Raw genomic sequence first — 14,882 nt, 5'->3', positions numbered from 1 at the left:
TTTTGCAGCTTCAGAAGTCCCTAATCTACCTGTGTTTCCCTTTAACTGTATCGCATGCGTTAAAAAAAAAAAAAAGATTCTATGTTCTCCTGTCGCTGCTCGAGAGAGCTCGACATTGAACTCGCAGATTCACTCTCTCTCGCACTGCTTTAATCCATTTCTTGCATCATAATTATATCTATCGCAACTTTTAGTACTGACAGGCAATGAACTGAAACCATTTATAAAAAAACAAAAACAAAAAAAACAAAAACAAAACAACTTAAATTTTATAGTCCTCCTTTGGAAGACTCACGAGCTGGAATCCTCTTATGGCCATTTTAGCAAAGTGTTGTCTCTGTATCCCCCGCCCTCTTACAGCCCCCCGCCCTCCAATTAGGGTTGTCACGGTACCAAAATTTCAGTAGTCGGTACCAATATCAGTAAAAATCCACGGTAAACTTCGGTACCAAAGCAAAACACAAAAACATGCTAATTGAACACCACACTATTTTATTAATATAGTTAAATATCAATATAAAATGTATTTTTTAAAATGCCATTCTGTATACTTCAAGTATTTCATTATTAAAGCTACTACAGTTATCCAGCCAAGAGTAGAAATGTTTTTCTGATTGATATTAAAGAAAAACAGTGCTAGCCACACAGCTATTATTTTCCTAACACAAAGTTCAGATATATATCGCTCATCGAAAAACCTCTGATGTATACAATTAGTACACCCCATCATGTCCTCCCATTTATTTTACCCCAGTAAAAAAAAAGCATTAAATGGTTCATAAGGACTCGTGACCGTATTAGTGTTAAACACGAGTATGCTAACCATTAAGTAAGCAAAAACGAGGATGTTTTCTTGCAATTATACACTCCAATTACACTGTGCTACAACATTCATAATGCAACTGCTACCATCATTTTAAACTCACCTGCTTGAATAAATACTGCGGTTAAGCAGCCGCTCTTCCTGAGAGCACGGTCAATCTATCCGCATATAAATTTTAGGCGCGCGGCTTTTACACACTTGGCGGTAATGGCACTGAAAGTGGAAAATGAGCATCTGAGAGAAATCCATGTATTTAGCCTACTATATAGTAGGTAAGTAAGCGGTTTCGGACACAGCGATGGCGACCGGCGGAGCTGCTGCTTTGGCTCTTCTTGTTGCACGGTGCACTCATGAAAAGTTCCCAACTGACCACCTGTCAGGCAGTGCGTCAGTACCGGGTTGACTCGGTACTGCCAGTACTTATGAAAATCTGGTACCGTCAACTTTTTTTCTGGTACCGCCAACTTGGTACCGAAGTACTGGTACTTTTGACAACCCTACTCCTAACTGATTAACAAGTAATTGGTAGTTAAATATTCACACTGAAATATTGTGTTGGCAAAGTTACAAATAAATATTAAAAACATGTATTAAGTTACTGGCTTTGTAATTGGTGACTGGGTAATAATAAACCACTTTTGTAGGACTACACCACTGGATTTAACCAAAAGGTAGTCTCATATACATAACAGGGGAAAAAAACACCACATTATTAAACTGGCATAAATGCAGAAAATGTGCAATCCAACTGTTACAGAAGATTATATGTTAGCATGAAGCATAGATAATTCATAAAATTAGTGCAAAGGCATATAATCAAACATCAATCATCAGTATATTAACAGGAACTAGATCGTGTCGAGATAATACTCTCGTGGGTTTTTTTAAAGGATGTAGAAAGATGGAAAGGTTAGCCTGAGAAGCTACGTTACTTCTTCCGATCTACTTGGCCAATAAAATGCGGTTATGCTATTTGCGTTATGGACGCATTTGATTAATGCGTTCTTTGGCTGCAGAATTTGTTTCATAGGTGCCAAGTGTCTAGCAAAACAGCTCAATATGCACACATGCAGCCAAGATAGCTCATAATCATAGTAATGACAAAAAATAAAAAATAAGCTGCAAAATACATCAGAACCAGCGGTTTTAATCCTCTACAGCAATTACTGTACTTGACTTACTGCATAAAATGAGCACTCATTGCTGGAGTGTGAAGTGTTGTGTTTGGATTGTCTCTGGTAAAGATGCTGTGTGAACACTAAGAGCAGTAAATAAAAAAAGGCCTGCGTGTGTGTATTGTGTGTGTGTGTGTGTACCTAAAATGGACAAAGCATGCAATGAAATGTGAAACACTATATATCTATTAGTATTTATAAGGATCTGAAAAGCTCTTATAATAAAAGAATAAAAAGCAATCTTTTATCAATTGGTCACGATATGAACACATGACGCTGCTTTAAGTCTATTGATTCTTGACACTTCAAACAGGACGTAACAAAATGCTATTTATAATGATTTCCCGTGCACGTGAGATACGTCTAGAGGAAAACTATGCAAAGTGTTATTTTGTCATGACACTGTAAACTGAAAGCTTCTTGTAATGTCTTATCTGTGCTATGCAACTCTGCGTATTTTTAATTCAGATAACACTTTTATTGTCCTAACAGAAGAGTGTCGAATCTCCACAAGTATCGACACCCCTTCTCCACATCTCATGTAAAACAAAACAAGGTGTGAGAAAACCGTGTGTGAAAATACAGTGTGAGAAATTTCAAACCTAATGCCAAGACAACGTACTTGTCATGAACGAGGGAAACTCGTTTCAAACCGGCACTGATTAAGGCTTTTACTAAAACACCTTTAATCTCCAGCCCTGAAGGGAGAAAAGTAATCAGTGCTGTTATGCCTCATGTCCTTGGTGTTAATTTCCTAGAAAGCCACCATAAAATAAGTGATTAGCTCTGAGAAACAATCTGAACAGATCTCCAGATGGGTACAATAGAGCCTGTCCTTTGCCAAAGAGCACATCAATATAAAGAATGACTTTAAAACAGTCTTCGCTGGCAGAAGGAAGAAAATGTGCTTTGAATGTAGAGGAGTGATACCGAGTAAACACACCATAATTAAAAAAACACACTTGATTTCTCTACTCACACACACAAAAAAAGAAATACATAAACAAACTAAACAGGGCTTATCTAAATGAGGCATAGAGTATAGGCTAAAAAGTTTCTACAAATTTCAGTAAAGCCATTAACAAACTTACTCTACAAACTTGGATGAGGCTTGAGATAGAAGTTTCAGATCCTCAACTTTCAACATCAACGGAAAACTTGTTTTTAATAAAAGCAAATGCTTCACGGCATACACAACGAAGGTTAACATGTATAATTAAACCACTCTTCATTCTGTTAGAGCTGTAGAGTGCTACATTATTTATTTAGTGTAAATCTACATTTATACACACAGAACTATTCTAGGCTGAACCAAAGACTGTCCAGTAAGGTAACGATTTTGAGGCTCCTGTAGTTCATTTAGTCTGCTATGACCATATAGAGGTCCAAGACTGGGTTCCACAGAGTTTTGCTCACAGTGATTTACTCCTTTGTTTTTTCAGGAAGATAATTTGGACTACACGTGAAACTAGATTTCGATCTGTGCAGCCTGTCACTCTGATTTGATTAACAAAAGTCCATACTGATTAAAATCTTTTCAGCCAGCAGGCAGCTCTGTGCTCCACCGGTTTCTCTCTGCTTCAAAGAAAACAAATGTCAGAATCTGCAGCTCAGCATAGATGCACATACAGCAGGTGTCTCAGGCATGGTATCTATAGTTACAGCAATCAGTACAGCTGGGGATTGTCCATAGGTTACGTACCACAAACGTTAACTTTGACCACAATTTCATATTTCAGCAAAATATATACACATCTATCGATGCAAAGCAATTTATTAATGAGTGAATGTTGAGCTTTCTTCTTTTGCACTAATGATGAACAATGTTTTTGTGAGCTCTTGCAGATAACTGGGTGTATAATAGCACTACAGACATTATAGTGGAAAAGCCAGAAGCCCTTTTGGTTGTAATTGCCTAAGCATTATAACCAAAATACTGCACAAATTCATTTTCCAAACACTATATTAAACATTATTACATTATAACCAAAGCAGCACTCTTGCTTCCGGCTCTTCCACTATAATGTCAATGGTTATCTGCAGGAGCTCATGAAAATGAATGCTCATCATAAATGTAAGAAGCAAGCTCAACACTATGACTTGACAGTAATGCTGAAGAAACAAATGTTAGATGTTGCTGTACTGCCGAATGTAAACAATGCTTGTCAATGGGGATGCAAGAATTGTGCCATTTTTAAAACAGAAATATGTCGCAGCCTTGGGCGCATGTACCCTGGTGATGGACTGATAAATCAGGCAAACTGGTAACTTGGGTAACCAGCTAGTTAATCATCTCAGAGCATTGTTTTAAAGAGAAATAAATCACATTCATACTAGTCAGCATTGTTACCAAGATCAAGCACACCCTACAATCAGCATTACATCTACAGCAACAAAGTTTGCTGGCCAGTGTTAGAAATATGGGCCAAAGCAGACATGCTATTCAAATCTTGGCCTAAAATCATGACCTCAAAATTAGAGCTGCAACAACTAATCGATAAAAACCGACAATAATCGATTATGAAAATCATTGTCAACGAATCTAATTATCAATTAGCTGGTCTGCGTGCGGCACGGGGGAGATTTAGTCATTACGTTACTTCTGTTCCAAAAACACGCTTCAGAGAGTAAATACTAAAGTTGTGTCCCAAATGAAGTACTGTACACTGACACTATGTATTGTGTACTCTACTTTAGAAAGGTAATATCGTCTCAAATGGAACACGAGCGGGTTTTTTTACTAACCGGAAGTATACGCCGCTTCCTAATTGATGGCACATGACGTTATAATCATGCTTGTATCCAAAATGCTCCACTGTGTGTAAGGGGAAGGGGGAAATGGTGAGAGTTGCTTAAAAGGTTTAGTTTAATTTAAGTTTGTCATTATATGCTGTATTTGCACGCTTGCAGTGTAAACTCTGTTGTTTATTATAACGGAAGTGATATGTTAGTAACGAGGCCGCGTTGCTGATCACATGCTGTTTAGACACGCTGATACAGAGTGGGAGCACGAGTAAGATCTGCAATGTCTAATTAAAAAACTACGCTCAAAAGTAAACACAAGTAAAATAATATTCCTAAAGGCAGCGAGTAACAGAAACCACAAGGTGCTGTGAAACTGAGTTTTTAATTATTAATTTAGGACTGCAGTTTAATTCCATGCTTTTTGTGCATCCAAAAAAAAAGTAATGCATAAATTTTATGCATCCATAAAAAGTAATGCATAAATACACTATTTATGCATTACTTTTTATGGAAGCACAAAAAGCACGGAATTAAACTACAGTCCTAAATGAATAATACATATTCTGATGTGTGTGTGTATTGAGTTTTTTTCAGTCTCATATAATTGGACAAACAGTTGTGTAAAGTTTTAGTATGAAGTTTATATTTGTAACACTCAATTTGTGGATTTGATTTTAAATAAACGAAAAAAAAGATACTGAAAGTCCAGGTCCCACCCCATCCGATCCGACTATCCACCAACTAATCGATTATGAAAATAATTGTTATTTGCAGCCCTACTCCAAATGTTTTCAAAATTTCAGTCCTGACCCTGCTTTCATGCCGGCAGCTACGTTACACCACAAAGCCATGTATTTTCAGTGAACTCTGGTGATTCACAGTGACACTAGGCAAATCGACAGCAGGCAAACCAGCCATTAACGACAAAGTAGGCAGGGCAAGTGAAAAAGTTGAAATGTTGTTCAACTCCATACAAATGAGAAGCAAAGCAATATGTTGACTACCAATGGGGGAGAAGCACGGCAGCAACGACTGATATAAAATCTATTTTTATACATCACTAGATACACCAGTAAAAAGCTTTCAATTGATTTGTGTGAACATTTCAGAAAGAGCTCATATGGTGATAATAAATAACACCAGGTTTCAACTCCTCTTTGCAGCAGAGAATCCACTCACTTTACACAGCAGTATAAACATCCATATGTGCGCATGTATGCAACCTCAGACAGATATTCTGGGCCAGGTTCATATTCCTTCAATGTCAGACATAACAGAAATGTTAACTGCAACAAATTCTAAGCTGTCTTTAAAGATTCCCCTATCTAACCGACCAAAACCCAGCCACCAATCAATGGAGGAAAAAATCTTTAGTATCTGTCCATTTCACTATGCACCAACACAGTCCCTCAATCATTGAAGCCCTACACAACATTAAAGCGAGAACTGATAGAAGAAATATGCAAATCAAACTGATATCCATATAACCAACTGTGGAAAATCCTGTTATACTCAGGAGACTCTTTCATAATGAACTTAATCAGCGCACACACACGCACACACAAGATTAAAAACAACCTTCAACATCATTATGATCTAACCCCAATATTAATTAAGCTATAAGACATTAAAAACATCCGCCAATGGTGATGAGGTCTTAATTCAGAGAAATCTCTTAACGTGGTCCGTTATGACATCCTTGTCTAACGTTACACAGACTTTAACATGCAAGAAAGGTTTTAAGGTGGATTAAGAATAGGAGGATTGCTATTCCAAATGTCATTGCCTTCTCGCAAACTTACGTTTTATGACAGTTTAACATTCATTTGACATCCCATCAGAAGGGAACAACCTAAGGTAAAAAGGTCTAGAAACAAAGCATCAATCTTGTCATCCAGACACAAGGAGCAGGGAGCAGTCATTTTAAGCTACGTTTGAGAAACAAGAGGCACTCCAACATCTGCAGCATGGCTCATGCAACAAAGCTTCTCTCTAGGAGACACGAAAAAGCAAAGCGACACATTTTAACGGGGTATTACATCAGACGGTCCAATCCTAAATAATACCGAAAATGATAAATAAAATGACTGGACCTCATCTGTTGCGTTCACACGATGGACATTTTAAGTTTTGAGAGAATGGGGGGGAGGGAAAAAAAGGGGTGGACGTGAGCCACAGCCACAGAGAGAGAACACTACAGGAATGGTGAGTAGAAAAGCAGAACAGGAAGTGCAAACAGAACACAAAAATGAAGGAGTATAGTCGAATCACTCATCTAAAAAACCTGGAACGCAAAAAAAACAAAAAACAACCATACCCTGTAACTGTTTTAGACCTTGAAACAATTTCTCATTCGTGCTTGCTAATCAACGAAACCCCTAGCTAAGAATGCGGCTAAGGCATTTCAATAAGGTACAATCAACCACTACACACACACACACACACCGTGTAGACGCATCTCTTTTCTGCGGTTAACTAACGTGTCACTCTCGTAGGAAAAGAACTCGAGTAGTAAACAAAGAGCAAGGTCTAAGAAACTTCAACTATCAATATAACCAGATGCATGTAACGTTACAAATGACAATACAGAAATACTTATAGATTTATATTTTTATTAGAGAACCCAACAATGCAACAAAACGACGGCTGTAGGTTCTACGACATGTAGCGCATTATAACCTGTTCTAACAAAACCACAGGAAACCTACATAGCATTAGCAGAAAAGCTGAGACTGTGACCTTAAATCTGAGATATCTTACTCCTCAATTAAAATCACGAAACATCTTCCGATATAGCTCGACACAGGGAGGGACAATTCAAACAAAAACAACATTAGCAACAACTTTAAGTGACATTACACTTCTATTTAGAGATGCACCCATACTAAATTTCTCAGCCGATACGATAACCGATTATTCAGAGTGATATCGGCCGATACGATAGTTCTGCCTTTTATACCTTCTCATAAATTAATAATAATTAATTCCACAATTCTGAAAGAAATGCAAATAAAAACTTTATAACAGAACTGGTCTCATAAACAGAAAACACATCACTCTAACATCAACACATGAACTAAATTCTGAAGACTAAAGTAAGATTCATTAACTTATTGTTATTCATTCATATTAACATTAACTGAATTCTAAAAAACCTCCTGTTAGTCTCACATTCACTCACCACAAACAAAAGCATTTCTCCTTCATCACCGACATCAAACTGGTAATACCCAATATAAACTTTTTATGATGATATTAACTCATATCAACATTAATTGCATATGAAATACACTATTCTACAAATACATTTTTCTGTGCAATATATACTACTTTTTTGTCACTCATCTTCATTTAAATCTTTTAACAGTGTACTGGCCCTTTAATTCAGCTCGAGCAGCGCGCAGGAAAAAAAATTCAACTCGACGCCGAAACTCCCGCTGCTGCTCACTTCCGGTGTAAAATCTGATTGGTGCAGAGATTACAGAGATTACAAACTGCAGTTTTGTCCTTATTCGACACAAGAGACATCATCTTCACACACAGCACGAAATCGATGTTTTCCTGTCCTCTTTTGATTGACAGGATATAAACGGCCTCGATCATCGGATGCCAGTAGTCGATAGCAGGAAAAATAGCCTTTATCGGCCGATGCATTGGTGCATCTCTACTTCTATTATTAATCACAATTAACAGGGTTTGGTCTAGTGCTACAATGGAAGTAGGTATTAATCAGCTGGTTTGAAGGCAGGAACATCTAAGAGTTCCTGTCATTGAGACCAGATTTAAATTGAAAATCCCACCCTGAAACACATTAACTATGTTTATATAGAAATATTTACAACGTGCTTGGTGATTCTACTGCTAATTTGATAGTTAATGCTGTATTTGTGCTGTTCCTGTGAGAAGTTTGCAGCTGCGCGTTCTGCAGATGTCACAGTGGAAATTACAACAGCGTTTATGGCACAACAAAAGCGTTCACTCTACTGTCAAGAGATGGCAAGTCTGAATCCTGACAATGCCACAGCCATCGGTGGCCAGGAGCCAAGGGAGCAAATCTGGCCGTGCTCTCTGGGTGGAAGGGATGGCATTACTGTCTCCCCCTATCAATCACCCTATCCAACTGTGGCTGTCTGGGAGCTCATGGATGCAAAAAGAGTGTGATGGAGCATAAGCAGCAGTTCAAAAAGATGCAGGTGGCTGTGCTTGGCCGGCCATCAATTGGGCGAGACCAAATTAGGGAGGAAAACAAATAAATAAATAATTTCAATACATCGCACGCATAAGGGATAATGATCAGGTTTCACCATTTTCCAGCAATGTTGCACAGAATGTACAGATGAGGAGAGAGAGCGGGACAGACTGAGGCCCTTTTTACACTAGTGCTCGTCCACGTTGGCGTTTCTGCTGTGTTTCAGAAACGATCTCTGTCCACACAACACGACCGAAGACTCATGCCACATGACCATTCACGCACACTGGGCATGCGCATACAAGTGTAAACAGGAAGTTGATAGTCTGAACTGGCAATCCACATAGGGCTTACGCTGCTCGAAATGAGATTCATTGCTGATTGCTCTAATCATAGCTCGCCTCTTGCGTATGTAGGCAGCTGCAGTACTATAAAATACAGAATTTAACTGCACAATGGCTGATAAGAATGACTACACAGCCAGTAAAGCTTGCGGTTCAGTCTCTGTGTTGTGTATACAATCAAGGTAGCGTAATGGTCATGTGGTAAGGGCTTGACGAATCAGGATGTGCAATGATCCAGAAGACCCAATCAGGGGGAGAATGTAGGCGAAGCCACGCCTTCGTTTTCAAAATCTTCTTTTTGGTCTGTTTACACTGAAACGCGAGCCCAGAGTTTTCAAACTAAAACGGGGTCTCCGGCGTTTCCAAAAGTCTCTGAAAACACCGGACTAGTGTAGACGTCAGGTGTAACCGTAACAAAAGCTATGCATTTTAAAACGAAGTGTAAACAGGGCCTCTAGGACTAAAACGCTTCTGCATCATTCGCGTTACGTAGAGATGAAGCAAAGTCTAAATCCCACTGGCAGGTAATAAAGTCGATTAAAGAAGTTTAAACTAAAGAGTTTTATTTTAGGATTTCATTTTCATTAATACCAGCACTTATACTAGATTTCTTTTGGAATTTCATTAAAAAGATTGTATATTTATAAAGATTAATATACAAGCTGATCAAAGCGGATTTTTTTTTTTCATTTAATGCTTGCACATACCACAGCTTGCTTAAATCGTTGTCTTTTCAACTAATGTAATCTCTGCAGTCTAATTTCAATGAATACCAAAAGACCGAGCAGTCTTAGCACTGTAGCAATACATAGCAGCGAGGAAAAGCCATGTGTACGGTATTTACAAACTTCCAATTTACTATAAAAGATCGATAGTATTTTTACTTTGTCTCAGGAGCGTTAATTGGTTATGATTCAGAAGAATGCAGAGTATTTTAGGATTTGGGCATTGGTAATGAAGAAAAGCATCAAATGAATGAATGATGCTGGTCTTAATATAAACACCATGTGCATCACACAGGCAGTGACAGGAATACGGAGCAACAATGCAGACGACTCGCCACATGTAAAATTGGATATTCTTTCAAAGCACTGCTAGCACAAAGGGCCATTTAGCAGCATGCGCATGTTAGGTCTTGTTTACTTTCCTCTCCTTTATTCTCTACCATGTTGCCCACTACCTCATTTCCTTCACAATCTGGGTTATCTGTTCGGCTAATACACAGTACTGCAGGAAAGAGAATTAATATCAGCAGCTACACTCTTACAGGGTCGAAAAACTAAAGCATGACATCATCTGACTTCTTCAGATGGCAGCCCGCCTTTTCCCTTTCCCCGATAGTTAAGTGGGTCAACAAGGGTCCCCCCCCCCCTTAAATCCAGTATATTGCTAGAAGTCTAGCCAGTGAGTCACTGCAGGATTACCTTAATGATGGTTTATCCCTTTATCACATTACTCTCCAAACACAAGAGATGTCTCCGTGTATTAACAGCTGCACTCTTCCTATTTGTATTTGGCCAGAGACATCTGAAAGCTTTTTTTTTTTTTTTCAGAAGAGGCTTTGTTGCTTCATAAACTCTCCCCTCTCACTCATTCTGAGTGATTACTAAAACACAAGGGAATCGGAGAATGTAGAAGCTAATGGTAACCACACACCGTTAAAATGTGTGTAGACTAAAACCTAATCAATTACTTCCTCTCCAAATTGAACAAAGTCAGTTTCAGTGAAAGTCAAGTCACACATCACTGATGTTCCCCACAGCTAAGGGCTTACACTAATAAGAAACAGCAGCGTGTCAGTCATTTACCAGAGGTCAAGTTAAAGTGAAGTGATTTCTGGAGATCATTAGCCAACGCATGTAGGAACTATACGTTATACTCCAGTCTGCTCCGTGCATGTGTTACATGCCTATAAAAAGAGGACAAAGCAAACAAGAGCTGTCAGGACTAAGCCATGGAAAATGGATTATAACCTCCCAAAGCTGGGAACTGAGTAAAAATGGGGACAGCATGATAATTCTTAATAAGCCAGAGTGTTTTAGATGAAGGATTTATTCTGTGGACATGCAGAGTCACAACTGTAAAGAAAATGTGTACTGCAGCATAAGCCTCAGTGTAGTACATTCATTAATAAAGAGAGAAAAGAATTACAATTAACAGATTTCAAATCTTCTAACCAAGTTTGCCTAAACTACAATGTTCAGGAAATTGTGTGTTATGCAAACAGCATTACTAGAGGGAATTTCAGAAGGACACAGGAAACTGGATACCTTAAACCTAAATTTGACTCAAATAAGACAAGGATCTAAGAATAGTGAATAATTCCCAGTAGGACTTTTATCCTATAAGAAAAAAGTTAGAATCTGTTCTTTCCTAAAATTATTCAACTCTATTCTAGTTGTCTTCAGAAAATCTTCCTTTGATATGCAAACTGTCATGCCAGTTCAATGAATATGAAATTTAGTCTAACAGAACCAATAGTCCTGGGGAGGGGAAGGACCTGATCCAACTCCTCTTATAACCTTCGCTCTGACCCCTAACCTATGAAATGCTATACAGGAACAAATCCACAAAAAAAAAAACAAATCCGGACTAACGGACTGAGCTGGACTTTGGGTCGACTCCGCCTTGGTAGGACGAGCTGGATCAGGTCTGTCTCCACCTCCTGGATGTTTAGATTCTGCAGCGAACAGTGTTTGGACTTTGAGCACGCATTTTCTACTTTCACATTAAAAGAGCTGGCACCCTTTTTACTAGCACTCTAGTACTTTGAAACATGCATCAGTGTCTTGATAGTCTTAAAGTGCACCTATTATGGTTTTTCAAATATTACCTTTCATGTAGTGTTTTATAGAGCTGTTTGTAAATGTAAAACGTCTGCAAAGTTTCAAAAATCAAAGCGCATGACACAAGGAGTTATTGACACCCAAACGAAGGAACCGATTCTGAACAGCTGAAACGAGTCGTTAGTAATTCCAGACTTACTTCCTGTACTAACCTACATAGGTTTGTAACAAAAACCCTGCCTCTGGTCTTCATTGGCTACTCGCGAACAACGTGTACTTTGACCCGCCCTCAAACACTACAGTTGTAGTTGCCCTGAAAGAGTAGGTTCCTGTTGTCGTCGTGTCTAAAAGACATTTTCTGCACTGCAAAAGCAAAACCACTTTGCAGTTAAACTCCGAACTTCATTTGTGTTCCTGTCATGTCACTGATGACTGCTTCTCAAATCCAGCTGAAGTCAATGCGGTATTTGCAGAAAGATTATTCGTTAAAGACGGGGCTGTACCCACTTTATTTGGACCAGCTTGAGCCTCTGGATCTCAGCCTGTTAGTATGATTAATTATTTATGTATACATTTTCTAGAGTGTTCCAAATGTGTCGTTTTGTGTTGTAAAAGTATATAGCCTGTGCACAGCTGTTATCTGTTAGCCTCTGTTAACCGACTATCTTACGTTATTGCCAAACTACATATAAACTTATCACTGAGAAACGTCCTGTTCTCATCGTGCTTGCGATGGTGGCTCGGGTTGATCTTCCAATACATCATTATCGGGACTCGGGCTCAAATTGATAAAGGTAAAACCGACAACACTATTACTGAGCTGAAATTCAGATATGGTAGTGGGCGTTTACTTTCCGACACACGCCGCAAGCGGTAGACCAATCACGACAGACCTGTGACCTCTGACCAATCAGAGCAGAGTCAGCTCTCTGAAAGGAGGCTTTTATGACACTAAGGAAAAAGAGGTGATGCAATGTAAATTATGAGAAAAAACTAGTGTTTTTTGACATCAGACGCATGTAAACCAAATGTACGAGACCTCTAAAAACAAAATTAGGCACTTTAATATTGCATAACAGGTGCACTTTAAACATGAAGATTGCAATATTGATACCCATCATTAATACACCCCTTGCCTGTTAAAGAGAAACTAGTTTAAGTCAACAAGTACCACTCAAGCATTATAGCATTATTGTTGCATTCATTTTTACCAATAACAGATCAATTTATGATCAATTAACCTCTACTGCTACACTGAATTCTTGGACCAGTCACATCTCCACCTGATTTCTCCAAAAACCACACTCAATGCAGACATTACTAATTAGTCCAAAATATTTCTCAGTGAATAAGGATCATTCTGTGTGAATTAAAAAAATAACGGTTGCAAAAGTTTTCCTTTTCTGACAGCAAACACATCACTATACCGTTTCGGATATTTCCGGTTTCCTATTACAGCAATATCAACGTTTACACAGTTAGCCATGTCTTCTGACATAAGACCTAACAACAGACTTAATACTCTGTAAGATGTAATGTGTTTCCGTTAGAGAAATGTAGGCTACAGAAACGGAAAATCTATGAAGTAGTAAACTTCTCAGAAATCTACAACTCTCTGTCTGTCGCTCGTGTGAATTTATTTATTGTGTGTAATATAAAAGGCTAACTGTGTTCATTATGGAGAAGGCACTAGCTTGTGTGCTGCACTGTCAGTCAGCGGTAACTCTGAGAATTAAACGTGAAAGGAAAGATAGATAGATAGCGCTATGTTTGGTTATACACACATTGCAAAAACATGCATTTCCTTCAACGCTGTTTGTGTTTAACTGAGACCATTAGCAAATGTATTATGTTGCTAAGACAGCTAGCAGAGTACGCTAGGATTTACTCACCAGGGGTCAAACTCGTGGATGATGCTCTCGAATCGGATGACTGCGAAAAGCCGAGAGCTGAAGCCTGCTAGCCAGGCCAGAAAGAGGATGGTGAATGACAGGAGAGACTGCCACCCTGCAGGCTGCGTTAACCCGCCGGACAGGCCTCCAGCACCGCATGCCGCTGGAGTGTTAGCTCGCCCGTTACCCGATAACGAGCCGCTGGAGTTCAGACTCGCTTTGTGCTTGCAGTCGGAGGTGGCGCGGTGCTCCGCCATGTTCTGCCGCGGTGTGTCAGTCAGCAAGAGCTTCCTCACAGGCCACACTCACACACCGCTCCGGCTAAAGCGCGTAACGCTGCTATCTCTTTCTTTTTTTTCAGCTTAGCTTCCTAGTCGAACACAAACTGCATGTATTTGTACTATTTGTTTTAAATCGATGCTAATATGTGAGCGGCATGCTAGCCGGCTCGTATCTCACGGCACGCGAGATTGAGCGAAGGGGGTAGAGGGGCGGGACAACGCGACGCATCAGGAAGAGCGCCCAGCCTCTCACAGCGAGACAGGTAACACTATGGAGGTCACGCGCTCGACAACACGAGCCAATCATCGCCAAGCACGCACCAGATGGACAGCAAGAGTGACCAATAGAAAATGGGCTTGCAGTCCGGATAGTTGTCAAACAAGCTAGGCTAAGGTGCGCGGTGAAAAAAAAGACCAATGGCCAATCAGTGCTACTGTAACTTACACCAAGAACAACCAATCAGCACAAAGACAGCCAAAGCGCCGCGGATATGAAAACCAATTAAATAAATGAATTTGGTTGGAGAAAGGCAGGGAGAAGTTTGTTATTGGCTGCCGTGGAAGAAATTTTGTATCCAGAGTGAGAGTTCAAATCTTTATTTATTTATTTATTTCTCATATACAGCTAAATTATGTTAGTTTGTTTA

At 39.2% G+C, this 14,882-nt stretch overlaps 1 protein-coding gene across 1 annotated transcript in view; it reads right to left on the bottom strand.

Annotated features, from left to right (window-relative positions):
- The window catches only part of stt3b (STT3 oligosaccharyltransferase complex catalytic subunit B), a 35,089-nt gene extending 20,641 nt beyond the window's left edge, over positions 1-14,448 (bottom strand). Inside the window, exon 1 of the mRNA XM_053633316.1 lies at positions 13,955-14,448. Coding sequence (XP_053489291.1) covers positions 13,955-14,211 — 257 coding nt within the window. The 5' untranslated portion in view covers positions 14,212-14,448. The remainder of the gene's footprint in view (positions 1-13,954) is intronic.
- Between the last annotated feature and the right edge of the window lie 434 nt (positions 14,449-14,882).

Source organism: Ictalurus furcatus, chromosome 1 (genome assembly GCF_023375685.1).
Source record: "Ictalurus furcatus strain D&B chromosome 1, Billie_1.0, whole genome shotgun sequence".
NCBI classification, from domain to species: Eukaryota; Metazoa; Chordata; class Actinopteri; order Siluriformes; family Ictaluridae; genus Ictalurus; species Ictalurus furcatus.
Note: the sequence above shows the minus strand (reverse complement) of the source record. Positions and strands in the feature narration are given on the sequence as shown.